This window comes from Trematomus bernacchii, unplaced genomic scaffold (assembly GCF_902827165.1).
Source record: "Trematomus bernacchii unplaced genomic scaffold, fTreBer1.1, whole genome shotgun sequence".
In the NCBI taxonomy this organism is placed as follows: domain Eukaryota; kingdom Metazoa; phylum Chordata; class Actinopteri; order Perciformes; family Nototheniidae; genus Trematomus; species Trematomus bernacchii.
The window spans coordinates 2,839,854-2,867,146 of record NW_022987839.1 but is presented as its reverse complement, the minus strand read 5'-3'; the positions used below and the strand labels follow the sequence as shown (position 1 = coordinate 2,867,146).

At 39.8% G+C, this 27,293-nt stretch overlaps 1 protein-coding gene across 5 annotated transcripts; it reads right to left on the bottom strand.

The window, feature by feature from the left end:
* Positions 1-17: 17 nt before the first annotated feature.
* Positions 18-25,620, bottom strand: usp33 (ubiquitin specific peptidase 33). 5 transcript variants are annotated; one of them, XM_034153146.1, is made up of 24 exons: positions 25,456-25,620; positions 21,842-21,940; positions 21,153-21,206; positions 20,979-21,041; positions 17,390-17,539; positions 16,960-17,068; positions 14,611-14,680; positions 11,923-12,036; positions 11,295-11,373; positions 9,701-10,145; positions 9,454-9,594; positions 8,531-8,646; positions 6,884-7,056; positions 5,723-5,793; positions 5,610-5,643; positions 5,463-5,508; positions 5,190-5,370; positions 4,925-5,051; positions 4,631-4,800; positions 3,195-3,276; positions 2,960-3,068; positions 2,238-2,340; positions 1,433-1,501; positions 18-1,250 (listed from the first exon to the last, which is right to left on the bottom strand). In XM_034153146.1, the coding sequence occupies exons 2-24, from the start codon at positions 21,923-21,925 to the stop codon at positions 1,093-1,095; spliced, it is 2,748 nt and encodes a 915-aa protein (XP_034009037.1). In that variant the 5' UTR covers positions 21,926-21,940; positions 25,456-25,620; the 3' UTR covers positions 18-1,092. The 5 variants fall into 5 exon arrangements, 4 of the variants coding, with proteins under 4 accessions (XP_034009037.1, XP_034009038.1, XP_034009039.1 ...); XM_034153147.1 differs by having other exon boundaries at positions 8,531-8,643; XM_034153148.1 differs by having other exon boundaries at positions 9,454-9,582.
* Positions 25,621-27,293: the final 1,673 nt, after the last annotated feature.

Genomic DNA, 27,293 nt, shown 5'->3' with positions numbered 1-27,293 from the left:
GAAACAAAATCAATGTGATCAGTGTTAAACATGTTTTCATCAAGTTTTAATAGTGTCAGCCAGCAAAATGCAGGATAGATCTTATTCAAGTGACATCCATATGCAAAAACTTACAGAACAGCATCCTGATTTCCCCCCCCCCATCAGCATTAAGCAACACCATGCCCATACAAAAGAAAAGGCCTTTAATGAACTACATTTCTGATGATGCTGAATACATACTGCAATATTCTTTATGTAGCTGTATATTTTAGTGAAGATAGATCCAGATCATGAGTTGCGTGCACATTTTATGAGCAGCTTGCATTAACATGCATTTACATGTGATGTTAAACCGTGATTGAGTGCTAAAGCATGCGTTCTTAAAAGACTCTGGCTGCCACATATTTTCTACAAAAAAAAAACTATTAACATCATATTATTAATCACTCCCTTCTGTGGTAAGTTACCAAGTGCTGAATCTTTACCAACATACTATCAGTACTGGTACATTCAAATACAAACCAGACATTTGCGTGAGCATGCCAATTTGTACGTCTACAGAACAGTGCAAAACGAAATTAATTCCTGAGACTACTCAGTAATTAGTCCCTTCATAACCTTTGATTTGAATCACTTTAAGTGTCACATTTTCCTTCTCTTACCATTCATTGGACAATGTTCTCTTTCAACAAGAAAATATGTGATATATATACAGCAAGGTGTTTTGTGATTCATCAATATCAGCAACACAAGACACATGGACATAAAATATGTGCTCATTTGGTCAAGGAAAAAAAAGAAGAAAAGAAATATGGCATTCAGTGGAATTTTTAGCTGCACAAAATGTAAATGCTTGGTTCTGAAAATAACCTGACACATGAATACTACAGTGCTATTATAAATTTAAGAGCTCTTTATACAGATTTGTACAACATGACAAACCTTTTTTAGACATGTTAATTCCCTCTGTCAGCCGTCGAAGGCTGTCACGTGGCGGCAGAGATGAGGTCCTTTGCTTGAATTCTTTTTTGAAAAATAAAAGTCAAGTGCAAAATAAAAAGGATTTTCATTTCTTGAATGTTTTACGTGGTTTTTCCAAAGCTTGTGTTTCTAAACAGAGCGTGTTTCCATTTCAATTTTCTCCTCTGACTGCGATGATTCTGCTTCCTGGTGGCTGACGTTTGGCCGAACCGTTACAAGTGGGCCGCCGCCGTAGATGGAGTGGAGGAAGTTCCACGTTTCTTCAGAGATCTGCCCCGAGTCAGCTCCTGAAGAGTCAAACACACACTTTTTAATATCACTAATATCTCAAGTTCTCTGCAGAAGTTAGAAGAACAAAACATTTTTATTTATCCATCATTTACATTGCTTTTACTTATTTAATGCGTCTTCAAGGAAAAGAATAATCACAATAATGCAATATAACATCAATAATAGTAAGAGTTAGTACCTTGTTTGAGTGTTAAATGGCCGTTCTTGTTTACTGTTATCTTGGAATTATCAATGGCTCCCGGTTGATCTTGAAGGAGGAAGAAAGAAAATTAGTTCTTACAATAATTCACCGCAGTAATATGCTTGCCTCCATTATTTCTCAGAGGCACTTTCTCTTGCATAATTGTTTCAAAGAGCAATGATGTTAAAGTGTCAAATGTTTTTGTCACACGATGAAAAGCAATCTCTGCTCCCCGCTTGCTACAGCGAGAAAAAACAAATATATGAGGAGCAGAAGTCAGAAGGAAAAAAGAGATCTGCAGACGTGCCAGATGTAAGCCGTTATAAATAGATGTGACAATACAAAGCAAGGGAAGCAACAAAAATCAGAACGAAATATATTTTGACGCTTCGTTTTGCTGTTGCGGGAGGGAAACATGTCTCGGGGGACTGAAGCAAACTCTTTGAAGATGAATCGAGAGAAGATGCGGGACTACACAGTTTCTTTTGAACATGAGCAGCTTTTGGGAAAGGGAACATTTGGATGTCCCATAAAAACAGTGATTTTTACATTTTCTACTCTCCATGTAAATGTATAGACCTGACCATTTTTTTAAAAAGAGAACAAAATCAGAAGCATTTCAAAGATGTTGTGACCCTATATGATTGTACCTGTTCTTCAAGGAAAAAACATTGAAAAAACTGAATACAAAAAAAAAACATTACCAGATATCAAACACAACTGTCATGTATGAAACATTTTGCCTTTTAATCAGACATTTAACAGGGATGGGGGTTGAAAGGCAAGACTTCTGTCCAATTACCATTGTCTTTTCCTTTGACAAAGCCCTCCCACTCACGAAACCACTGCATGCTGATGCAGTATATGACCACTGGAGACTCCTCCTCCTGGAACGCCTTGTTCAGCTACAGAGGGGAGAGAGGAAATGGGGGAGGAGTGAGCAGTAGAGACAAGAGGGAGGAGAAAGGACGCAAAAGGATGGGGAGGAGATAAAAGGAAGGGTGGGGGGTTGAGGGGGAAAAAATAAAAATTAAGTGAGGATGAAAGGATTGAGAGGAGAGTAGATGGGAAAACCTAATCAATTCTCTCTGGTAGTTATTCCAATTAGAAGACAGTCTTAACACCCCACTGCACCAATTTAATCTTTCTTGAAATGACACAATCCCTGTTCCTCTTGTTATCTTACTCAAGCTCTCTCTTTCACACACACTCAAACATGCACACACACACCATCTATCTCTCCTTTTGAGCAGACACTGTGAGTGAGCACACAATAACAGCTGCATCTGTCCCAATGCATTAATGATAAGGCTTTCATCGGGCTCACACCTCTCATCTCCTGCCGGGCTGAAGAGCACCAACACATGCAGCCTATCAACTGGTTCAATAGACTGGAGAATAGGCCTCCCATGAGTATTGGATGCACAAAGGCTCACTGACACATTATCACTCACACCAATTTTCCCTGTATTTAACAAAAACTCAATTTATTTCTGGCGAGTGTAACAAAAAAAAAAAACGTACCCTGACAAACATGTCCAGCTCTGATTTGCGCCGTTTCTCCACTTTTTCTATTTCGATCTGGCACGTGTGGCAGACATACAGGTGGTTGACAGCTGGTCCTCCTCCGTACCTGCAGGGAGCCGTGCACATTAACTCACAAGGATGGCATTACACTTTACAAAAAGGAAATTATACTGCAATTGACTTCCCCATATAGCTTAATGTACTCACAGTTGGCTCTGTCTACTGTATGTACCTGCTGTAAAGGTGATCCCACACGTTCTGAGGAAGCATTACTACCAGGTCGTCGATGGACGTTGCTTTGTTGGGGGGCACACCTGATGAAACATATTAAAACATCCATCAGATATTAACACTGTGACATGTTTAAGTGACAGTTGTGTAAGGAAGCATGTAAGCATGGGGTAATTCATATCTTGGTTATCCTGGCCAGAATATTTGATATTGTTCAAGATAGAAAAATATGCCTAAAGAATACTGGAACGCATTACCTTGAACTTATTTTAACAACAAATATGTTTACTGTTTCAAAGATAGGAATGTTTTTTTTTCTTCTCTTTTATTGGTTAACGCTCCAACACATTGTACGTGATAGGCTAAGGGGGGTCGCTAAGCGGTGGACCAATCAAAACGGAGCTGGCCAGCTAACCAATCAGAGCAGACTGGGCTCTGGTTTCAGACAGAGGGTGAAAAGAGGTGCTGCAGCACAGGCAGTATGAGAAAAATAAAGAGCTTTTTGAACATTAAAGAATGGAGACGTGTCACAGTAGAGACAATAAATACTAATATGAACCTGAAAATCATTATACGTCCTCTTTAACCTTTTCCATCTAAGAAGAAAAACGATCACTTTCATTTCCAAACTAAAACCATAATCTTTGACAGGGTCACAAGGCAGAATAATTGGGAACCACTACATTGCATTTCTTCTTGAGATATCATGGGCAATAACCTTTTGATGACTGCTTATTTGAAGATCTCTCCTGGGGGAAATTGCTGCCAGAGCCCCTTAATAAATGCTTTGCATGGCTAAATATATATTTCTGAGGATGCCCTTGGCTATGCAGGGGAAAGTGAAAATAAACGGGTGCACAAACGGATTTGCACTGAAAATAAAACAGGCCAAACTGCTGCTACGCAAACATGGTTACACTGCACTGATATTATCTCGACTTATGTACCTGACTTAACCCGTCATTATGTGCCGGTAGCTGCGAAGGAGGAGGAAACAGCCTGTAGGTGCTTATTTGCAGAATTAAACACATTCTCTACTGTGATTGTAATCCAACAGCTTTATCATAAATTGTTTCCTTTTTCCTGCTTAATGTTTTATTCTATAATGTTCAGCGCATAGGGCAGAAAAGAAAGCAGATTGATTGGCACAAAAGGCTTTTAAAATTCTCCCCTCTTCTCTACTCAAATGCAAGAGAAGGATCATCTGAGCACAGAGAAATAAAACCCCCTTTTGAAGTCTGCTGTGTTGTAAAGGGAATACTCTGCAGTTTTCGTCAAAGTCAAAAATTCACAGCAGAGGATGAAAGTAGAAGCTGTGTTCAGACAGGAAAGAGCACACTTTTCCACTAAACGCTTGTGCACAGAGCAAGAAAAAGGGTTTCTGTTTGGAGACATTTTGACCTCTCAGGAGTTTCAGTACGATGATGACACACGCACCTCCATGCGAACACAGGAAGTCGTCGTTGGAAATGGGCCCCGGTTCAGCAAAGGTTTTGAACTTGTTAAGCCACTGGCGGGAGATGTAGAACTGCAGGAGGCTGGGCTCCATCATGTTGAAAAGACCAGACACCCTCCTACGTTCCTTCAGAGCGTCCTCGTTGCTCTTTCTGTGATGGGAACAAACACACAGATGATTCACTGCTGATCAAAAGCTAGATGCAAGTTATGAATGTCAAAGCAGCACAGTCAATCTTAACAATGTTGCACAGAAAACTCAGATCAAAGTCTTACTTGTAGAAAAGCACATAAGCCTCGGCATTCTGGACGCAGGATTCAGACACCTCGGTCACACTTTGGTCGTCAAATTCATACCACAGATTGTTCACATCGTTCCTGCAGTACGCTATGTAGTGGCCACCTGGGATCACAAAGGGGGAGGAATTAGAGCAGCATTCATAAACCTAACAAGAACATGTGAAATGCGTCTGCAGGCCAATGAATGCAGGGCGCTCCTGTGTGCCAATAAAGGCGGATGCCCCAGTGCGGGCAGACTTACTGCTGGCAGTGCCGTGGTGGCAGATGACGGACAGCAGGTCATAGTTGGTGGTCTGAGCGGGGCTGTCTTTGGCCAGGAAAGGCTGCAGGTCCAGGCCCTCGAGCGGGAAGGACACATGGGTGCTTATCTTGGTGGAGAACATCAGTTCATGTCTGAAGCGCTTCAAGTGGACACACAGGATCTGGGGAGGAGGAACGCACACAGTTTTATTGTATAAAATCAAAGAAAATAGGAATAAAAGCATGTGATGAAGTATTAGTGTGGTCTGTATACCTCTGGCAAACTTTGCATTTTACAAAATTTGACTCCGTTTCGTAGTCTAAGAGAAAAAAAGGATACAGATAAATGGTTACAGATCCACACATTTTTGTTGTGAAAAGACACAGCAGTTTAATAATCAGCTAAGTCACAATTACTCACTTCTTGCATTTTTCACAGCTGTACATGTTGTCTCCTAGAGAACAACAAGCACGGGGTTATTGAGACATCAATCTTTATGTTTGTGCTGGGAGAACAGACGGCCACATGCTCACCCTTTAGTTCATCTCTCGCAAAGAAGGCAGCGAGACAATCTTGTAGCGTAACCACTGGGCCCCAGAACCAACTACAAATCAAACAAACACAGAGGTGAATTTTACACAAATAGGATTGAGCAACTTAAATCGATTGTGAAAAATGTGAATAAAATGTACATATTGGAGCACCTTCACACCACTTGTTTTGGGAATGTCCATAAGAAAACACTTTTGGCAAAAGCCTACAGAGTTAGTAACTATTTTTAGGAAAAATAATACTTGGAAACACAATGATAAAGAAATGGCCTATACTGTACAGCAGGGCTATTCAATTAGTTTGGAATGGGGGCCGGTTGATGAAAATGATCCAAAGCAAGGGGCCGGGAAAAAGATGGCTTGAAATATCAGCAATCATATTAAGAGCTTCAGATACAGTAAATACTACAACAGCATAGTGGAGTGCATATATTGTGTTTAATTCAATCAAACAACATAGCCCCAAGGCCTTTATAGATCTGAATGGCAAGTTCAGAACTCAGTAGGCCTACATGTTTCATTTGATTTCATTTAGGTGAAATGATCTAATCATTCACGCAGAGATGCAATCAATGACAGGAGTTGTCACTACAGTATAGTAGGTGGGTTCGAAACCCGAGCCCGTCGAAGTTTTCAGGCATTGTCTACCCCTCTATCTCTCAATGTAACACCCTCTCTGGAATAAAGGCACTATGGCACAAAAAAAAAAAAAAAAAAAAATCTTAAAAAAAAAAATTGATTACTTTTTAACATTATACTCAAAGGGCCAGTAAATATCACCCCGGGGCCGGATTTGGCCCGCGGGCCGCCAATTGAATAGCCCTGCTGTACAGTGTACACCCATAGCATATTTAGAGCAATGGTATGATATCAGTTATGAAATGTTATTAATGGAATAAGATTAGCTTCTCCATGTGGCTTTAGGAAGTACCATTTTTTAGAAGTGCAAAATGTATGATTTTCCACAGCGCTAATCTTTTGTTTAAATCTGTTGTTTTTTTAAATCTCAAATGAAAAACACCTCATGTTCTTTGTTTGTATTCTTTAAACATTGTATATGTATAGTTCAGTAAAAGTATCCAACTAAAGATGACTGTGTGTGAACTGCTGTTAAGTGATCTAGAATAAAAAGTGAAACCACACCTCTTGATGTATTCCATGACAAATGAAACCCAGCCCTGCGGAGCATAAGCTTCCCCACAGGAGCCGGCCTTCACCAGGGCCGTCTGGTGGGTGGCCGAGTGGAGCTTGGCCAGGTCCTCCTTCCCCGGGATGGGCAACGAGATATCCTGGAAGTTCTCCAAGGTCACAGACACCTGGCAGCAAACACAACAAACACACAGTTCAGCTTCAGTTTCTTCTAGATTCAAGATTCAAGGCTTTTATTGTCATGTGTACATAGCTACAGTGTAGTTATGACAATGAAAATATTAGGTCACAGGCTCCTCCAACAGGGCAACACAATACAATGGATTAAAAAATGCAAGTAAATAAAATAAGATAGAATATAATAGAAATAGTGCAGAATAGTCTATATACAAGTAATTTGAATATTGATATATATAAGTTGCAAACAGATGCAAGGCAAGGCAAGTTTATTTATAAAGCACTTTTCAGCACGCGACAATTCAAAGTGCTTTACAAAACAAATTAAAATACTTTTTAGGAATAAATACAGTAAAAACACATTATATAATGGCATTTTACAACAGGCATTAAAAAGTAAAGATAATAAAATAAACACAACAGGTATACAATACATGTTTAAAGGTAGGGTAGGTAAGTTTGAGAAACCGGCTCGAGATACACTTTTTGTTATATTCCATGGAATGCATCCCGATAGCAATGAATATCTTAAGTGCTTTGACAATGAATACATAAAAAAATATCATCTGTGGAAGCCGTAGTACTGTAAAAAGCACGACCAATCATTTTAGCCGGCCCGGCTAAAATAACTGGATGGCCTACCTGCCTGTCAGCCTTCCATCTGTGCACAAACTTATCTCGTGCCCTCATTGGTCATGTGCGCGTTCGTGTGTGTTGGAGGAGGGGCTCTGTAAGGAAGTGGCAGATTTTCTCCGGTTGTGTATTTTCAAATTCTAGCGATCTCGAGCCGGTTTCTCAAACTTACCTACCCTACCTTTAAATGGCATAGTACTGTAGTGCGAATATGAGCAGCTCAATTAAAAGCAGCGACAAAGAGATATGTTTTCAGTCTCGATTTAAAAATAGTAAGAGTTTCTGCAGACGTGCATGATTTGGGTAGTTTGTTCCAGATTGTCGGGGCATAATAGCTAAACGCTGCCTCTCCATGTTTTGTTTTTACTCTCGGAACCGATAGCAGACCCGTCCCAGAAGACCTGAGGCACCTTGATGGTTCGTAATGTAGTTGATCAACAATATACTTTGGTCCTAAACCATGTAATGATTTAAAAACTAGCAATAGTACTTTAAAATCAATTATTTGACCGACTGGAAGCCAACGTAAAGATTTCAGAACTGGACTGATGCTTGTTATGGATGTTCTTTCAAAAGTTCAGGTGTTTAACAGTCTTATGGCCTGTGGGATGAAACTGTTCCTGAGTCTGGTGGTTTTAGTCCTCATGCTGCGGTACAACTGTATCAACAGTTGTAGTCTAACAAACACCAAAGTTGATCATTTCAAAGACATTCAATTTGAGGGCATTGAAATGAAATGACACAATGTCCTGTTCTCTAGTGCTGCTCGGCTACTGTGCCTCTCACCCTCTCAGCAATCCCATTATCTTTAAATTGAAAAAACACACTGACCCGATCGCAGGTGAGGCACTGAACTGAGCTGACAATGGTCCCGTCGAACACATCTGAGATGACACTGCGGTATTTCTTCTGCCGTTTGCTCTTAGGCGGGCAGAATGTGGTCACTGCTGGGGGAAGGCAGAGAGAGAGAGAGAGAAATGTGAGAATAGTGTTTTACAGTTTGTAGGCAGAGACAGACAAACGATGTAACTATCACGCTAAAATCCTGGGGCAGGTTGCACAAAATGTTCCTTAAAGTCAGATTTTAGAATTTCTTAAAATAAAATCAGTTGCACAAAACACACATAAAGGTGGGGTAGGTAATTTTGGAGAAACCAGCTCGAGTGCGCTAGAATTTGAAAATACACAGCCGGAAAAATTCCTTACAGAGCCCCTCCTCCAACACACACGAACGCGCACATGACCAATGAGGGCACGAGATAAGTTTGTGCACAGGCCATCCAGTTACTTTAGCCGGGCCGGCTAAAATTATTGGTCGTGCTTTTTACAGTATTACGGCTTCCACAGATGACATTTATTTGATAGATTTTTTTGTCAAAGCACTTCAGATATTCATTGCTATCGGGATGTTAAGAGCATTCCATGGAATATAACAAAAAGTGTATCTCGAGCCGGTTTCTCAAACTTACCTACCCCACCTTTAAGCCTTACTTTAAAGATTTTCTTAATCAATAAAGTAATTAAGATTTTCTCCTTATCTTGGTCTTAAACTTAAGGAATTATTTCAAGTTAGTTAAACTATTGCACAAGACCATAGCAAACAAAGCAAAAATACGTAAGGTACCTCTGCCTTTATCTTAAACACAGCTTATTTGAGTGTCTACTTAAGGAGAATACTAAGGGTCTTTTGTGCGACTGGCCACTGACTTGTTAAGCTTCCATTGCTGATTTGACTTCCTCTGATTATGCAGTACCTTTCTTGTGTGAGGGGTTGATGCTGGGCCAGCCTGAGGCAGCTTTGGGGGGGCTGCTGGACATTTTGGGAATGTGTCCCTCCATCGGGACGGGACTCTGTGGTCTGGTGTTGTTCGACATTTGGATGCCTGGGAAGGAATCTGGCACAAAGGAGGCCAAATATTAGACTTCGGCATAACTTTGACACTGAATATCACTCAGTACATTTTGAATAAAACTAAACAAAATCATTTCTTCCATAATCACCTGACATCCTGCTTTGAACCTTGATGGCTCCCTGGCTGCTGATAATAGGCGTGTTTTCAGTAGTGGTGTCCACGTCCTTGTCCATGTCCACTCCAGTGCTTCCACCCAGAACCCCATTAACTCCAGAGCGGTACAGGTCATTAATCATGTTCTTCTCCTTCTGCCACTCCCTGTTGGCCTGGATCTCTTGTTGTTCAGGGATCAGCATCTCGGCCTCGTTGGTGTCCTCCATCATCACCTTCCCGCCCTGCACCTCGTTATCAGCTCGATCGCTGCTGCCGCACGATTCGCATGACTGGAAGTCGTTGTCCGACTGACTGTGGTTGTCCCCCTCGGGGCATTCGTCCACGGTAACGCCGTTGGACTGGTCGTAGGGCTCGTGCTGCGTCTCCTTCAGCTCCTCGTGGAGTTGATCCATCAAGCAGCGCAGAAACTCCTGAGAGTCCTAAAGGCCGAGTTGGAATAATCACAAGAAAAGTCATTTCCAAATTTGTTCTAGCTGAGAAAAATGAAATGTTCTGCTGCTATTTTGGTCACAGTGGTTTGTAAAAGGAATCGTTAATTTCCTCTCCCTGAAAGTCATATAAGGCAGCACATATTCTCCCTAAATATAATCGAGTTTGACAGACACAGCAAAGCTAATTATTTTCCAAATTACTAAACAAACACCACTTCTCCTCCTTGTTTATCCTGATTCTGCTTCATAAAATCCGAAAGCAAATGCTCATGAATGTGTAATCAAACTTAATGAACCGCAGACATCCAATCTCCCTCTCCGGCCAAACGCACTCCCCTCTCCCAGGATCGGGAATGTTAACTTTATTCACAGCAATGCTGATTCCAAGGAAGCGCAGCCCGGCATGGCGTGACGAATGAATATTCCTCAGCTAACTCCTCTGAACAAACATTGGCAAGCCAAGAGGAAACGGGCCCTTTCATCATTTCACCACTCAGGCTTATAAAACCCTCACTTACACACACTGGACAAAGGCTCGACTTGCTCCAGTGGAAAGTCTGTGGAAATTCTTCATATTTGTGACACATAAATCTTTCTTTTCAAAGCATCGCCTGAAATTAAATCAAGCCATTTACCTTTTGCGTTTTCTAGATAGGATTAATGTGTGCATTTTCATGTGAATGAAAGTCAGAAGATCTGAGTTAGTAATTGCAAGGCAGGGGATTCAGTTTATCTGGCTGAGTGATTTGAGCTGGAGCTAATGGGATTTCTGTGAAGGAACAAGCATGGGGGGATATGGAGTGGAAAAGAAAAAGGGAGAGGCTGTGTTGTAAGATCTGAGCCCACTTTATAGTCTGGGCGTCAGACCCATAATAATCCCAGCTCAGCACAAACTCATTCTTTAAGGATTCAGTTCAAATCCATGTTTTATATTCATATTTGCTCATATTATTGAGATTACTTGCAAAGCACAGAGGTAAAAGAAAAAAATCCCCTCCTCTAGGTCCCAACAACCGATCCCAGAAATACTGTTGAATATTTCTCCGACCGTGAAGAGTGCCTCCATGTTTTATTTATAGTGAATAAGTGTGAATGCACCTCAGTTGCACATTCATTTCACCGTCTGCAATGACCCACCTGCTGAGAGTATCCTCTGAACATGGGGTTCACGGCTTTGATCCCCTGGAACAAGTTGGTCGGGACCACATATGAGGGTCTGCAAAGTGACAAAACACAGCATGCTCAACACGTATACACAATATCAAAATTAAGTATTTTGTGATGTAGAGTTTGATATTCAGAATTGGCTGCGGAGTCATATTTTAAAGAGGACATATTATTCAAAATTCTGTTTCATGTTTATTTGTTGTGCCTCTACTTTGACATGTTTCCATGCTTTAATGTTCAAAAAGCTCTTTGTTTTTCTCATACGCCCCTAGGCCTATCACGTACCATGTGTTGGAGCGCTAGCCAATAGCGCAAGTGTTACGAAGTGATGTCACTATGTTAGTAACATCGCTAAACAAAGGAGTCTAATGGAGGTGTCTCAGGCAGGGAGGAGTGTGGGAGAGAAACATTTCCTGGATTGAACTTGGAGATGTTAGCCTTGCACAGAAACCTATAAAACACACTACAGGAAAGGAAAACCCCCAAAAAGCATAACAGGGCCTCTTTACACATGGGAAAATAATGAAAGAGACCAATAAAGTATTAAATCAAATGTAGCTTGTGTGCAAAGAACAACTTTAAAAGTGAAAGCGCCTACCTGTTCTTGTGCCAGAGGTCGGACACGAGTTTCTGGTAGCTTTTGCTGAGAGCGGGCTTCTTGTCTGTCTTCACCATGCCGCCACATTCAAGAAAGAACTGTGTCAAGGGCGGGCTGCAGTGGAAAGAGGGATAAATATATCATTCATAGGCACTAAGAAGCTTTTACTAAAAATATGTCCATAACAAATTGAAAAATTAGCAAAAAGCTGGCAATGCTGTGGCTAATTCTCGAAAATCTGCTTGTAATCCTCAATAGGCCGAAGAAAAGCAGTTATAATTTAGAGAGGCGCAACATAATGTAATGTTTTTATATTCTGTTATGCATTGGAATACCGTAACATCAGCAAATCATCCTTTACGTGAGTATGTTTTTGTGATTACATTCAAAAAGACAGATAGGGAAGGAAATCCTGAGAGATTTGAGTTTAGCATTTCTACATAGCGCTGTCTTCTGCCTGCGTTTTCCATTCATTTTGTTTCATTGCACCCATATGTCTCTCCTAGAGAAACATCCCAAAGTCCCAGAGGTACTGGCTCATGGTAGAAAACTCCGCACGCAGCTGAGAGTTGAAGGACATAGGAAATAGCTGGAAAGAGAAACAGCTGAGGGGATTTGGTTTGATGGATACAGAGTGGACAGGAATTTGTGAGAAAGAGACAAACTACAGAAATGAATAAGGCATCGAGCGTTCCCTTTCCCTTGGCAGGAGAAAAGTCCTTGGAAGTGAATAATGACCCGACAGTAAGTGAAAGAAGCGGCGCTCACACAAATAGACATCAAAGGAAACTTTAGAAAATGTCCCTCCTTCCCGCAGCTCAATGACTCACTTCCTCCTATTTTTGGAACGTGATTTAGATTGCAAATTTTGACCCACATCTTCACCCACTTTGACTTGAATCTAGGCATCTTCAGTTTAATTAAATAATACAAGTCTACCCCCTTAGGTAGACAGTATTTAAGAAGAAGAAATGGGTTTGCTGTTTCCTATCAAATCAAATAAAAAGTAAGAAGCCTCGGGCTCTGCAGTGGAGCTCTACTTTAAAGGGGACCTATCATGCAAAATGCACTTTTGTACGTCTTTTATACATGAATATGTGTCCCCGGTGTGTCAGGGAACTCACCAAGTGTCAGAAAACACAACCCTCTCTATTTTCCTCCATACCCACATCTCTAAAAACGGGGCTGCAACGGATCTGATACAGACGGATACAGATTTGAAATATCTCTGATGTCAGAAACAAGGAGCTCCGCCTATATGGGCAACTCTCCACCTATCAGGGGAATGAGAGGTTGCCGTGGCATGGTAACAGCATGGTAACAGCATGGTAACAGCATGGTAACAGCATGGTAACATGACGCTCGTGCCTCGCCCCCCTCCTTTGCAGGGGGGCGTGGTCAGCTGCAGCGCATGCAAAAACAGGGCTGGAATACAGCAAATAGAGCGAAATGAGGCATGGCTAAAATGCATGATCTGTTTGGTATTTTGAAAAAAAAACTTGACAGACATGTTTTATATAGGTATGGCCCTACAATATATTATTCAAATATAGCATGATAGGTCCACTTTAAGTGACCACACCGACAATCCCATCACAAAGAATACATCAAAAGGATTGGTAATTCAATAAACAGTACGCAGCAGACAAGGAGAGAAACAGTAAGTAATTACAGTTTTATGTGACTCGTAAAAAGACCAAGTGGGAACAGGAATTGGGGTAAGGAGGAGGAGGAGGAGGAGGAGGAGGAGGAGGAGGAGGAGGAGGAACAAAAGAAATTGGGAAAGACTTCTTTGGTAACAGAAGACCCTACAGGGAACTACAAAAGGCCATTTCTGCGTCTCAAATGGTGCACTGCAGCAATTCTCCCTCATTCAGCTGGCAGACTCTCACAAATGAGTGCAGCCATAGTCCTTTCTTTCACAATCAACAAGAAACATACAGAGGGTGTAACGACTGATAAGCTGCCTGTTGAGTATTACAATAAGAAAGCTCGAATCGTACTTTCCACACATGCTGAGTGGTGGAAAAAAAGTATTTATATAATGGAAGCTAATGCTAAGATTACAGAGGGAACTATTTTAGAAAGTCGGATGCCACTAATGAAGGTATGAAGGGGAACATTGGGAGGAGTAATTGGAGGATATATTTCTTACAAAAGTTGGACTGCATGTGATAATGATACCCTTAAGTTGTCGAATAAAATGAGACAAAATAACAGGGGCTTTTATTGTTAAGTAGTGTGGATATTTTCCTACATATATTCGACTGAATATTCATCCCCATTCAGGGTATAAAACATATTTTTTGTTTGTTTGTCTTAAGTTTTTATTAATTTATGTTGGGGTGCGTGTAATAACTACTATTATTTATTGTATTATTCATTCCTTTATTTATGATAACATCTAAATATGTTTTGATGTATTATTATACAGTTTCATGGCACGTTTTTTGGGATTTATAAAGACAAAAATACATATTGCAAACCCTTGTAAAAGCAGCTGTCAACTGATGTTCGAACAACTTTTTGATGTAAGAAGTGATGTGAGAAATAACCAAGCTAAGAATGAGTTTGAGAAACAAGATAAAAAGCGTGCTGAAAGTGTAAAGTAACATGAAGAACCAGCAAAGAGCGCATGTGAAACGTCCGACAGGTGGGTGTGGGGTCAGCAGGTGAACGCAGACTCACCAGTTGGACAGCGCCTGCAGGGCTGCGTTCATGTAGCAGGTGTTCCCGATGTTCTTCAGCCCCGTCAGTCCTGAGGGACACACAACACACCGGGGAAATTAAAACAAGCCACTCCACAAACGCTTGTAAATTTGGATGGCAGTCGAGGTAACACCCACTCCTTTTCCTAAGATTTATATTCTGCAGCAGGAGTGGAAAAAAGATGGCTACCTGGTGTATTTTAAATCAGATACTGTGAGAGCAGCTTCATCTTGTCCACGTTTCAAAGTCTGATACTGTTACTCCTGCTCAGACAAATAACGAAATAACTTCCACACCAACTGCTCACGAAACAGTATAGCATTATAGATTTTGTCATTTGAACTTCCGTTATTTGTCTTACTTTAATTGGGGTTGTATTCATGAAATATGTTTTGTACTACAGTTGAGAAAATCCTTCGGGTGATGTAAACAGAGGCATAAAGTTGCCTTGGATTCAGCAAGTAATGCTGTTAATACGTTTTTGATTTAGTTTGTGATCTTCAGCTCCATTATGAACCGCCCAGACATGCATCATTTATCTGGACACATTCCCAGAAAACTGCAGACCCACTGCAGCTCTTTAAATCAAGGCTGAAGACTTTTCTATTTGCCACTGCCTTTTATTAAATCAATAATTATTCATTTCTTCTTAAACTGCACAGAACATTTGATTTTAGTATTTTATACTGTCTTATTCTAGTCTGTTTTTGTATTTTTGAATTCTCTTGTCTCTTTAATAACTGTTCTGAATTGATTGTGAATGTTTTTTTGTGATGTGGTTTTTTTTGTGTATAATTCAATGTTTTCAGCTCTTTTTTGCAAGTAGGACACAATGAAAAAATAAACATTGCATGAATGATTTGAAGTGAAAGGAGCTCAGTAATCAGCCGTTGCTTTAGTTCAAAGTACATATAAATCAACTTGCTTTGTCTGGCTGTAGAACACAAGTCCCTTTTTGTAGCCTGCATTTGTTCACATTATGGCCAAATGTTACCAATAACAGTATGCAAAAGTAGCAGTTCCTGTTGCAATGTACCCAGTTTACAGCCAGCTACCATTGTATTACTTTTAACTTCAAGAACATTTAAATAACTGATGATTCTTAGGCTACGTTTGGAGCTATAAGTAGAATTATATGGATAAGTTATAGAACCTTTTTGTCTGATTCCTAAGCAGATTTAGTTGTTTTTTTTGCAATAATCACATCGGAGATAATATCTTTGGAAAGTATAAAAGTCACTGAATCAAGATTATCTAATTATTTCTATGTATTTATGATTTTATGACTCAGGCAATCGTGTTGAAGTAGCATATTACGGTTTGTAAAGCCTGTATATTATGACTTGCCTTCACTGCAGAGAACATTACAAAGCTTATTGACTCCGCCTCTTGATCACATGATCTGTAATTGTGACCAAAATAATGGAGGCAGTGACTGGTGCCAATACCTGAGCTACACCACAAAACATATGCCATTAGGCGGAGGCTGTGTGTGTTTTGCAGCACTGAGTGAGAACAGTATTTGCATTGGTGGTTCCAGTGAGACTAGCACTCTGCACTGAAGTGTTAGTGCAGGGCTTAACTCACCGACACACACAGGAGCGGAGTGTGTGTGTGTGTGTGTGTGTGTGTGTGTGTGTGTGTGTGTGTGTGTGTGTGTGTGTGTGTGTGTGTGTGTGTGTGTGTGTGTGTGTGTGTGTGTGTGTGTGTGTGTGTGTGTGTGCACGCGCGTGTGTGTGTGTGTGTGTGACCATCGTTGCTAGTCGGCTCCTATCAGCGGCTACATGTGACAAGCAGTTTCAGATCACAGTTGTGTGTAAATCGTTGGTTAGTTTGTTTTGATTGCTGGCTGTGTGATGTGTTCAAGTACAACTTTCAACAGAAAAGGATAATGGAGGTGTTTGTACTTTGAAGCCTGGCGAACCCATTAGCTGCTCTTATTAATTCAAATCATATTCTGTGCTTTGAACTAAAGCAACGGCTGATTACTGAGCTCCTTTCACTTCAAATCATTCATGCAATGTTTATTTTTTCATTGTGTCCTACTTGCAAAAAGGAGCTGAAAACATTGAATTACACTTCAGTCACCTCCCTGATTGCATTAAATTATTTTTGATTATACAAAATCATAATCTGGGGAATAAACTGAAGATTTCTTTAAAGGTATCTTTCCTTGGCAACTTTTATACATTTGTTTCCCAACAGATTTGTTGACAACAATTTGAACTTTGAATAGTGTCTTATGACTGCCTATCAGTACAGATGTAATATGTGAGTGGATTATATTACTGTCAATATTATGAGTCATTCATTGTGTGTCGAGCTGACCTCTGGCTCGCAGTTCGTCCTCCTCCTCCGTCTCCATGTCCAGGTCTTCACATCCTCCATTAGGGGGCACTCTCAGAGAGGTTGGGCTCCCAGGGGCCCTGCTTTTATCCTGGATACACAAGATCTCAACATTAATCTCTTCATCCAGTAAATGAATAACCAGCTACAATTGTATTGACAGTTACTTGAAGAAATGATTATCATACAGCTCTGATAAGTATGACGGGAAAGCTCCTAGTTGTGCAACAAAGCCATAATGTGATAAACATGTTTTTTCAGTTTACATGGACATGCAAAGAGAACATTTTAACGTTGCATTCAATCAATCCTCGTGAACTGTTGTTCAATATTTAACCTGCTTTATGACTGCAGTTAAGTTAACCACGTAAGGTGAAGACAATAAAACAAGATGGCACACGCTGGATGTTACCTGTGCAGAATTCTGAGGGGACGGGAGGGGTTTGCTGCTGCCGTGAGGAGACGATGGTCCGAGTTTACGCTCCAGAAACACCTCCTTCCCGCAGGCGTAGCACCACACTCTGAGCGTGGTCAGGTTCACGGTGAGGTTGTGTCTCGTCTCCTGCACACAAAGTTGTTGAAGATATTGTGAATGGACATATCAGACTGTGTACGCAAAGGGAAAAAAAGATAGTGGTCATTATTTATTTAAGGAAAGCTGATAAAGCACATTGTTATCAACACAATTCTTCTTTATCTTAACACAATCGGCATCTCATTACACAATCAACAGCTTGTTTTTGCTCCTATAGGAGTCCTGCTGCCTAAATCCATGGAGTATTAACTTTTATCAGGGATTCAAATCGCAAATCTCCAGCTGAACGAAATATTTTACCCAAAGCTAAATTAGTTTCTCAGCCCAAATAACGTATTACTAGGGTCAATGTATAACACTGACTAAATGAAAATGTATGTTTAACAATGTCAGCGTTTGTTACAATATTGATTTAGTGGTAAAAATGAAAATATACAGAGAATGTCTTCAAATCTTGAGGCTGCAGTGATACAGATATGGATGAGTACCTCATACAACCCCAATTAAATAATTCAAACTATCTTTTTAAGTTTGCAGTTAAAATAGTCAAACAAAAGAGAAGCTGGCACTGTATCCCTTGTGGCCTTCGAGCTTGAAACAATACTCAATAATCTCAAAAGGCAGTGTTTTTGTTTGATGTTTTATTTTAAAAAAAAGGTATAATTTCAAGAAACTGCTGTTCTACTCTGGCGCTCACTTCCCCTTCGGTTTGCTTCCTTGCAGGTAAACAAAGTCAACCTCCTTACACTATCCAAACATAAAAACAAAACTTCGAATACACTATTCTAGGTTTACCATTGTCTTGATCACTAGTTCTGAGCTGGGTCTCTCAGGGTTGAGGTTTAGTTTGAGGGAGGTAGGGGGGTTAAGACTTTTACAGTGGGAACATGGCCGAGTTGTGCCGACCTACTGCTGCTCTGACAGAGAGCAGCAGGCTGGCAGGTGGACAGGAGACTGAACGTGAGCAGCAGGAGAGCAGCAGACTGCATTATTCATCAGGGCTGCATTAGTCTTCACACAGAGGAGGAAGGGGGGGGGCACAGCAGACTGAGGGTGGGCATGAAACTCCCAAACCTTAATGATTTATGAAGGAAAGAATACCAGGCAGGGCATCAATAGTAATGGATTTATAGCTTAGAGGATGTTTTTGTGTTGTGTATTACAATGAACTGTTTATAGCTTTCATAGGAATAATTTGTTATGTTAATGTACTTCTTGTCAAATCTTTTTTTTACATTATGACTTGAAAAACAATGTCTTGGAGCGAAATAATTCCCCAGTGCTTCTTCTGCACAAACAGAATAAGGCTTGAGCTATTACAACATGTTATCGTGTCTGCAGCATATCAAAATGTGTCTCAACTGAACACTGCTAAACTTTTATGATACTGCAGCACCAGGTGGGATTCTGCTTCAGCGTGTGATCTTAATGATGATGAGGCTTGATGCTCAAACATAGTTCAAATGGATGGACAGTGTTTCTCTGATGCAGGAAATATTATCTGCTCAGAAGATTCACCATTCACCAAAAAAGCTTAATAGGGCCCCTTTAAATCAAGATGAGGTGGTTTGAGTCGGGGGGGTTTTCTGCAGGAGTGAAGTAGGGCTGCACGATTTGGGGAAATAATCTAATCTAATTTTTCTGACAGATATTGCTATTCGATTTGCGATATTTGTTTTTAAGCGACCCAACGGAGGTTTATTGTAAAATGCGCCCATATCTCCGGCTAGGAAGGTCGTATCAACGTGCTCCCGTCTCTAGCACCCCCGCAGCCCGAGCTACGAGTGAAAGAACTAAACTTACATGAAACTTCCGTTGGGTTGCTTTAAAGTCAAGCTTCAGTTTAAGATTCACCCTGTAATAGAACATGTGATGGAGCATTACTAACCTGACTCAGATGCTTTGTTTCACCAAACCATCTAGGAAAGCTCCATTGGAAGCCATTTGGAAAAGTATTTCAAAAATACTTGGCAGGTGATTGGATCAATCTGTCTATCACCTACTATCATGGGCCACTTCTGATTGGTTAACAACGGCTGGTACATGTGGAGCACAGCACTTCTGATTGGTGTGGATGAATAACACACAAGAAGAACAAAAAAAATGTGCGATTTGATAATTGCATCATTTCAAATCGCGATTTCGATTTAAAATCGATTAATCGTTCAGCCCTAGAGTTAAGCCTCTTCTCTAGCCTTCAACATTCAAGATGTTACTGACAATAATCAAAATAGAATAAGATACTACAGTACTCTTCTCAACCTTATCTCAAAGTTGACAAGCAATATTTGCACAAACGCATATAATACTGCAGAAGAACTGACCAACAGATCTAGTTACTTTTAGCCCAAAGACAACTGTAAGGCTGCAGTCAAATTCCCATTCCTTATCTGCAATGTGAAGAAAGATTGACAATGTTTGCCTTTGTTGGAGTTGCCTCAGAAGTCAATTTTTGTGCATAATGTTTGTGTGGATTGACACAATGTTTGAGTGGGTCTCTTGCTTCTAAAATGATCTGATGGAACTGTAACTTTTACAGTCACTCTCATATTTACTCACAGTTTAACTGGCAGAAGCATCAGATCTGATCCAACAGCAGTCGTTCTCATGCATAGTCAAGAGATGTAAATGTTTCGTCCCCTCAGGGCCTCCAAAGCACTAATTAAGCATGGCCTTCATTCTTACAAAATGTAAAGATGGCTGCTGTGTGGTGGGAAAAAAACCAACACAAAAGGCGGCTAGGCGAGCTGCACAGACAGATGTCCTGGATAAGGGGACAGATATCAAATTCACGCTCTGTGTCCAAAACCTGTCTTTCATCAGTTGTGGAGGGCTCTACTGTTGAGGAGGTTTGCACTTGAACAGCCACTTTCTGGACAATAGTTTGAGCAGCTATACAGATACTTATAGGCCGGGCAAATTGTATGTTTGCTCTCATAATTCTCAGTCTTTGCTCCTCGCCCCATTTGGCCCTGGCGTGCAGGAGGAAAAGCTTGAGTCAATAGTGGGAGCAGCAGAGACTGTGTAAAGATTCAGGAGGGGCAGATACTGTAACCATGGAACTGGCTGCTCAATCTCCCTCACTCTCCAGAGGAATGGGCCATTAATAATGGATGATCCACTGCTGAAATTGCACTGAATTCGGAGGTATAGGCAGGGCTGGTCCGATGTTTTTTTTAACAATGAGTGCACTTGAAAAGCTAAAAAATGCAAGCGTGGCTCTTTGATCATGTTAAAAATAAAGGAGTGCTGGAGGCAGTTTTTCTTTGCAGTGGTATTCCTGTCCTGCCATCTGTGCGTCCTCTGCTATCTACTGACACCACAGCTCCTCTTTGGGTTACATATTTTTTCACTTCAACTTCACAGTCAGGACTTCAGGACGTCCTGCTTTTCAGTCACACCCCTTACTCGCTCCTTTTGCTATGCATTCATTAATATTTTCCCCGCTGAAAGACATGAGGCTCACCTGTGAGTGCACAGTGCTGTGGTCAGTGTGAGACTCTCCGCAGCCTACATATGCACAGCCATTCTGCAGAGAAAGACAAATGCAGGAATTAGAAGATAGAAATGTAAAATATTTGAATCAAAGGATTGTTGTATGTTATATCAACATGTTTTCTTCTGGTGAGCATTGTCTTACCTCCAAACACGCCCACAGATTTGGCCCTCCAACTTTACAGTCTTGGCACTGGCCCTGGAAAAATATGAAGACACTCCGGTTAGATTCACATTGTTTTTTGTTTTTTTAAATGGAGCACAGCGAGATAGCGGCATTATTCAAAAATAGATTTGGCTTTTAATTCAGAATAAGTGATATATCAGGATCAGTACTTCACATTACCATAAGAAAACACACATATTAACTGCAGAGTGCAATTGTAAACACAGAAAGCATGAAGCAACCAATCAGCAGACAGATTAGAGAATTAGAGAAAAGCCAACTTGTAGAAGAGGGCTTATAAATGTGTTTTGGACCAGAGTCAGCTGATCTAATAGAAGGGAGGAGATTGTTCCATAGTATGGGTGCTGGGTGAAAAGAGCATTGGCTTTAGTGATACGTTTGCACGCGGCACAGCTTACAGGTTTTGGTTGATTGACCTAAGTATCCGCTCAGTGGTGTAAGGGTTTTCTAGCTCAGACATGTAGGCAGGAGCTAAGTATTTAAAATGTAACTGGCAGCAAAAAATGAGTTATTTAAGATATTTGGTCAGAAAGAGCTTAGCTACTGCATTTAGCAGATAGACACCATGTTATTATAAGATTTAAAAAAGAGAAGTATGTTATAAGTAGGGCTGTGGACAGAGCCATGATGGAGGGTGGATGACTCACATGGGATTTCTGAATGAGTTCCTCCTTGGTGATTTCCCCCACACAGTCCAGGTGGGGACAGTCACAGCTGGACCCCGGCGACATCACTCACACACAGGTCTGAGAGAGAGAAAGATGGATGAAGGTAAGGTAAGGTAAGGTACGTTTATTTATATAGTAGGGCTGCTCGATTATGGCAAAAATCATAATCTCGATTATTTGGGTCAATAATTGATATCACGATTAATAAAAACGATTATCCATTTACTTTGAAAACATCAATTTATTGGAGAAAAAAAAATGTGAACAGTATGTTTTTAACAGTTGATTACCCTGAACTTTAAGTATAATTAAACTGAAAAACCAATAAAAAAAAATTAAAAAAATTATTTGAAAAAAATAAAATAAAAGTAATAATAATAATAAAAAATAATGGTTTTTTTATAATCGTAATTGCGATTAAAATACGATTAATTGAGCAGCCCTATTATATAGCACATTTTCAGACACAGAGGCAATTCAAAGTGCTTTACATCATCATTAACACTTAACAAGAAGACAACAGAAAGGAATACAATAAATAAACATAATGGAATTACAGATGCCATGCATAAAAGAGATACAGAATAGTTTAAAAACAACATTGTAAATACAGTAGGTGCTAAAACAAGTTAAAAGGCTTCTGGGTAAGCAGCTGAAAAAAGTAGTGTTTTTAGCGGCGACTTAAAAGAACACAAATTTTCAGGTGACTAAAAACAGTGTTGGACTTCTTGTTTCTGACACACTCTGAAACAGTCAGGCTACTGTAATCTGAGGCACCGTCAAACAACATCATTTTTCCAAATCAGCAACACGACCGACAAATTCCTGTTATTATCAGCCACTGAAGGAGATCAGCACGTTGTTGCTGCTATATCATATGAGGGCTGACAATGCAGAAAGAAAAGCAGACACACAGGCTATAAGATGTATGAATAAGTTAGAGCAAATCTTTTGAAAGCACAGCCAAGTATTACATTCTGCTAATAACCGGTGAATTTAAAAAAAAAGTCTGTTTTATGTCAACTTCAGGAATGATTTTTCCAAAAAGATTTCTAGCTCTTGATTGTTTGTTCCTAATACAAACTTGTATATGTTTATGATCTGTCCTTTGTGCTTCTTTATTTCAGTGTGTAGGAGACGAGGAAGATCGACAGCTACCAGACATATGAGCGCTGTACAGTGGGATGACAGGAAACCACTGGAGGATTCTGTTATCAGGTTTCTTGAGAAGGCCGCAATCCCATTTCCTCTTCAAATGGAAATGCACTGCTTCATGAAGCCCACATGGGAGCAGGAGATTGGCTTCAAGAGTGACAAAAGACTTGGGTTACTGAAGTCTGTCAATCAAGGGTTGTGTTTTAGAATAACTGCTGCATCATAATGCAAACAACTGTCTCACTGTGAGCAGAGGGCATTTCTCTTAAGTGGCAAACACAGAGGTTTGATCAACGACACATTCACTCAAGAGAACAGGCACATCTGTCAACAAAGCCCCTTTAAAAAATGCCGTGACTGAGTAGATGAAATGTAAGGAAAGGAAAAAGGAAGTGAGATAGCGAAAGCAATTATGATGATAAAGCAATGATCAGATAGCAGATACATTCCAGGAGTCACTCAAGCTGTACATAATTCACTCTTTATCTACTGTACACTGTCCTTAAGAAGTAAAAACAATATTGATCATAATGTGTTTTTTCCTGTTTTGAGCAACTTTCTCTGATAAAAAAATGCCTTTTTAGACCTGCAACAAGTAAAGGTCCCAGAACATTGAATGTATGACCACTTTGCTCATGGTGAGGTGACAAAGTGTAGACCTTGTTGGCTGCTGCACATTTATATGCAGGCATTCAAGAGTGTTTAAGTGTTTATGGCACGATGACAGCAGAGCTGAGCAAGCAGCCCTCGACTGTGCTGCACGTGATTCAGCACATTTAAATCACATCATCATGGTAAAAACCATGATGAGTGTCGCGGCTATACCAACCAGAAACCAAATGATGTGCGAATAATCAGGTGCTTTATAAAGACCTCCAATAATCCATTCTACAAGGTACTTTAGGACACAAAAAAGCTGATAAGAAACAAAGCCACACACAGTTTTATTTGTGTTAGAGGCTTCTATAATTGCCTTGAACTTTGGCAGCAACCAGTTATAAGGTCAAAGGATCAAGCTTGCGGTGCCTCCAACAGAGATCAGTCACTGTTACAGCTTATAGAAACACACACAAGGAACCTCTTATTAGGCAGTGGTTTCACAGTCTAGTCTCCTGTGATTACACAATGCTGATGGAGGGAGGAATATCTTTCTATTTCACCATCCTCACCCTTTCACTTTCTCTTCAACCAACATAATGATACATATAATCCTGCACAGTGGTAACTACTGTAAGTACATTTACTCAAGTACTGTACTTTTGTACAGTTTTGAGGGACTTGAGTATTTCAGTTTTTTGCTACTTTGTACTTCTAACCCACTACAATTCAAAGGTACTTTATCTCCCCAACATTTATTTAATACCTTAAGTTACTTTGCAAATTTGGATTAATTATGTTAAATATAATCAACACTTAAATAAGACTTAAGTTACACCTGGAGTAAATTCACAAGCTACCCTGCAGTATACAAAGTCATTCAATTAGCTAACACACTAATGAATCAATACTTTAAATCAAAACATATGTAATATATTATTCAGAAAATGGGCCAACCTGCACAGTGAGTACTTTTACTTTTGGTACTTATATTTTGATGCTAATACTTTTGTACTTTTACTTGAGTAACATTTTGAATGCAGGACTTTTACTTGTAACAGAGTACTTCTACATTCTGGTACTTCTACTTAAGTACTTAAGTACAATATCTGAGTACTTTTTCCACCTCTGGTTAATCCTGCACAAAGAAGTATTACAGTACAGTCTGGGTGGGGCGTTGACCCAAAACCAGGCAATACAAATGGATCCGATGTTCCGAGATTCCTTGTAGACGCTTAATAACAGTACATTAACACTGCTAAGTACACAATTACTAAACCAAAGTAGCCTGATAACAATATTTAGCAAGGAGAGACACCACAGAAGGGTCATATTAACACTATTTTGAAAACGTACCATTACCTGCCAGTTAACGACATTTTAACTGATCATCTGACAACTAATTTCAGCAAGGCCAAAGCCTCTCCCATAATGCAGAACATAAATTAAATATCGTTTCGTGTGGCTTTGGCCTTGTCCATTTCTCAAACTGAGCTGTCAAAAGCAGGCGAGGCATTGACAGCGTCACAGTCTGACTAGCAATCTTTCGATGTTAGCATTAGCCTTTAAGCCAATAATTATTCAGCAAGTTAAAATAAATGCTTCGAAGGCTAGCCATAGCAGTTGTAATATATTCGTAAGCAAGCGGTGGATATAATTAGCAATATGTGATATTTTTAGAGATTGTTTTCTATTGATAACCATCTCGTTAGTAGCATGCTACATGGCTAATGCTAGCAAGCTAACGTCCCTGTATTACATGATCACTGGCAATCCCACGGTGACTAAAGTCAGCAGAGAGCTAGCTAGCATCCAGAAATAATATCAGCCTCGATCCTTACCTGCACGATTAAAAAGACTCGACGTTTTCTCGGGTATATCCAATGCTATTTGATGTCTTAGAAACGGATTCAGTGTGTTTTTAAGACATATTTCAAACAAGAAATCCTTCACATAAACGATAATCGTTCCTGTCGCTCAGCGTGGTTGCTAACGTTACAGCTGTCTCTCCGCCCCTCTTCCGGTAGACCGGTACAGAAGAAAATACATCCCATAAACCATAAAGCCCTTCCCATCCAACTGTAAATATTACACTAGACATTTAATATTTGCTTTTTAAATGTTACAAGCTTTATGTTTGTGTAGAAGCATTATTACTTTAATACAGTATCATCAACCCTTAATTAGCTTAACAAATGTAGTGTTGCTTTCCATGTCATGCGTGGAAAATGTGCAATGAAAAGCAATGAGATTAATAATAAATACATACAAATATGTGTCTTTAAAATTGTGCATTACCTGAATTAAGTATACATTGGCTTTGGGGGAAAGTAGAGAGGAGAACAATTACAGTAACACTTGATGGCAACACACAATCAACCCAACCCAAGCGCCATCAAGCGTGTTTGGTGCATTTTGTGATACTGGAAATACATATCAATACAATACAATACAAATAATAAGTATAAAAATCGTGAATAAAATTCCTTCCAACATTTTTTTAACTTTTTAGACTGAATCAACTTAGGATAACATAAATTAGTTATTTCTCCTTTCTGCTATGTTTAAGTGATATTTATTTACATTCATTTTTGCTTATTTGTCAGTCAGCAAAGCCAAACACTTCATGGTTACTATCTCATCATCTTTTCATGTACATATATTGACTTTCCTTTTGTCTTTGATTTGATTTCCCCCCTCATATTTAACTTTTTGTATCTAATAACCTGACTTGAATAGCAAACATTTTGACTTATAAGTACCAAAGGTTTATCTATCTATTATTCATCCAATCAATCATATCATTTCTCTCCTAGTGGATCACACACCAGGATGAAATGCCTTGTTACAGTAGCTCAATAATACAATAAAAAAGGGGGAATATTGATGAATTAAAAAAATAAAACAAGATACAAACAAGACAAAAGAAAAAGTCAATATACACCTTTATGCATGATGGATTATACATGCAATTAGTCAAGTATGGACCACCTTTTCAATGTTAATTACATTATCCACACCCTGTAATGCACATGTGTCAAACTCAAGGCCGCCAAATCAGGCCCTTGGTGGATTTAATTTCGGCCCGCAGGATAATTTCTAATAACTATTAGATCTGGCCCGCCGGTATATTGCACGCACACCTTCACTCAATCCTGAGGATTTCCTCATCTCAGAGCCTGAGCCCAAACATTGATGAACTTGCACCCAAGATGAGATGCCAAGTATCTGGCTTCAACTAGCATCACAGAGCAGCAAACTGAGTTTACATGGATGTTTCCTTCTGCACTTTGTTTCTTGCGACAACAAGGCATGTTTGTTTTTTTCTTTGAGGGAAATTGTTTTTTTGAAGCTGTTGTTGGCCTGTGGAATAATATAATCATAAGAAATGACTCCGGAAAAGCTGCAGACAGAGCCATAAGAAATGAATGCAACTGATTATGTAATGTTTAATGTTGTTTTTATATGCAATAATTTAAGCTTTGTTAGTTCCAGGTTTAATATGAGCAATAAGTTCATTGCAATAAGTTTTGCAATAAACATTGAACCAGTCCGGCCCTCGACTAGTACCCATTTTTTTTATTTTGGCCCACTGTGTATTTGAGTTTGACACCCTAATGCAATCCTAGTATGGACTTTAAGGTGAATTCACAAAATAAATATACTGTACTTGCAATAC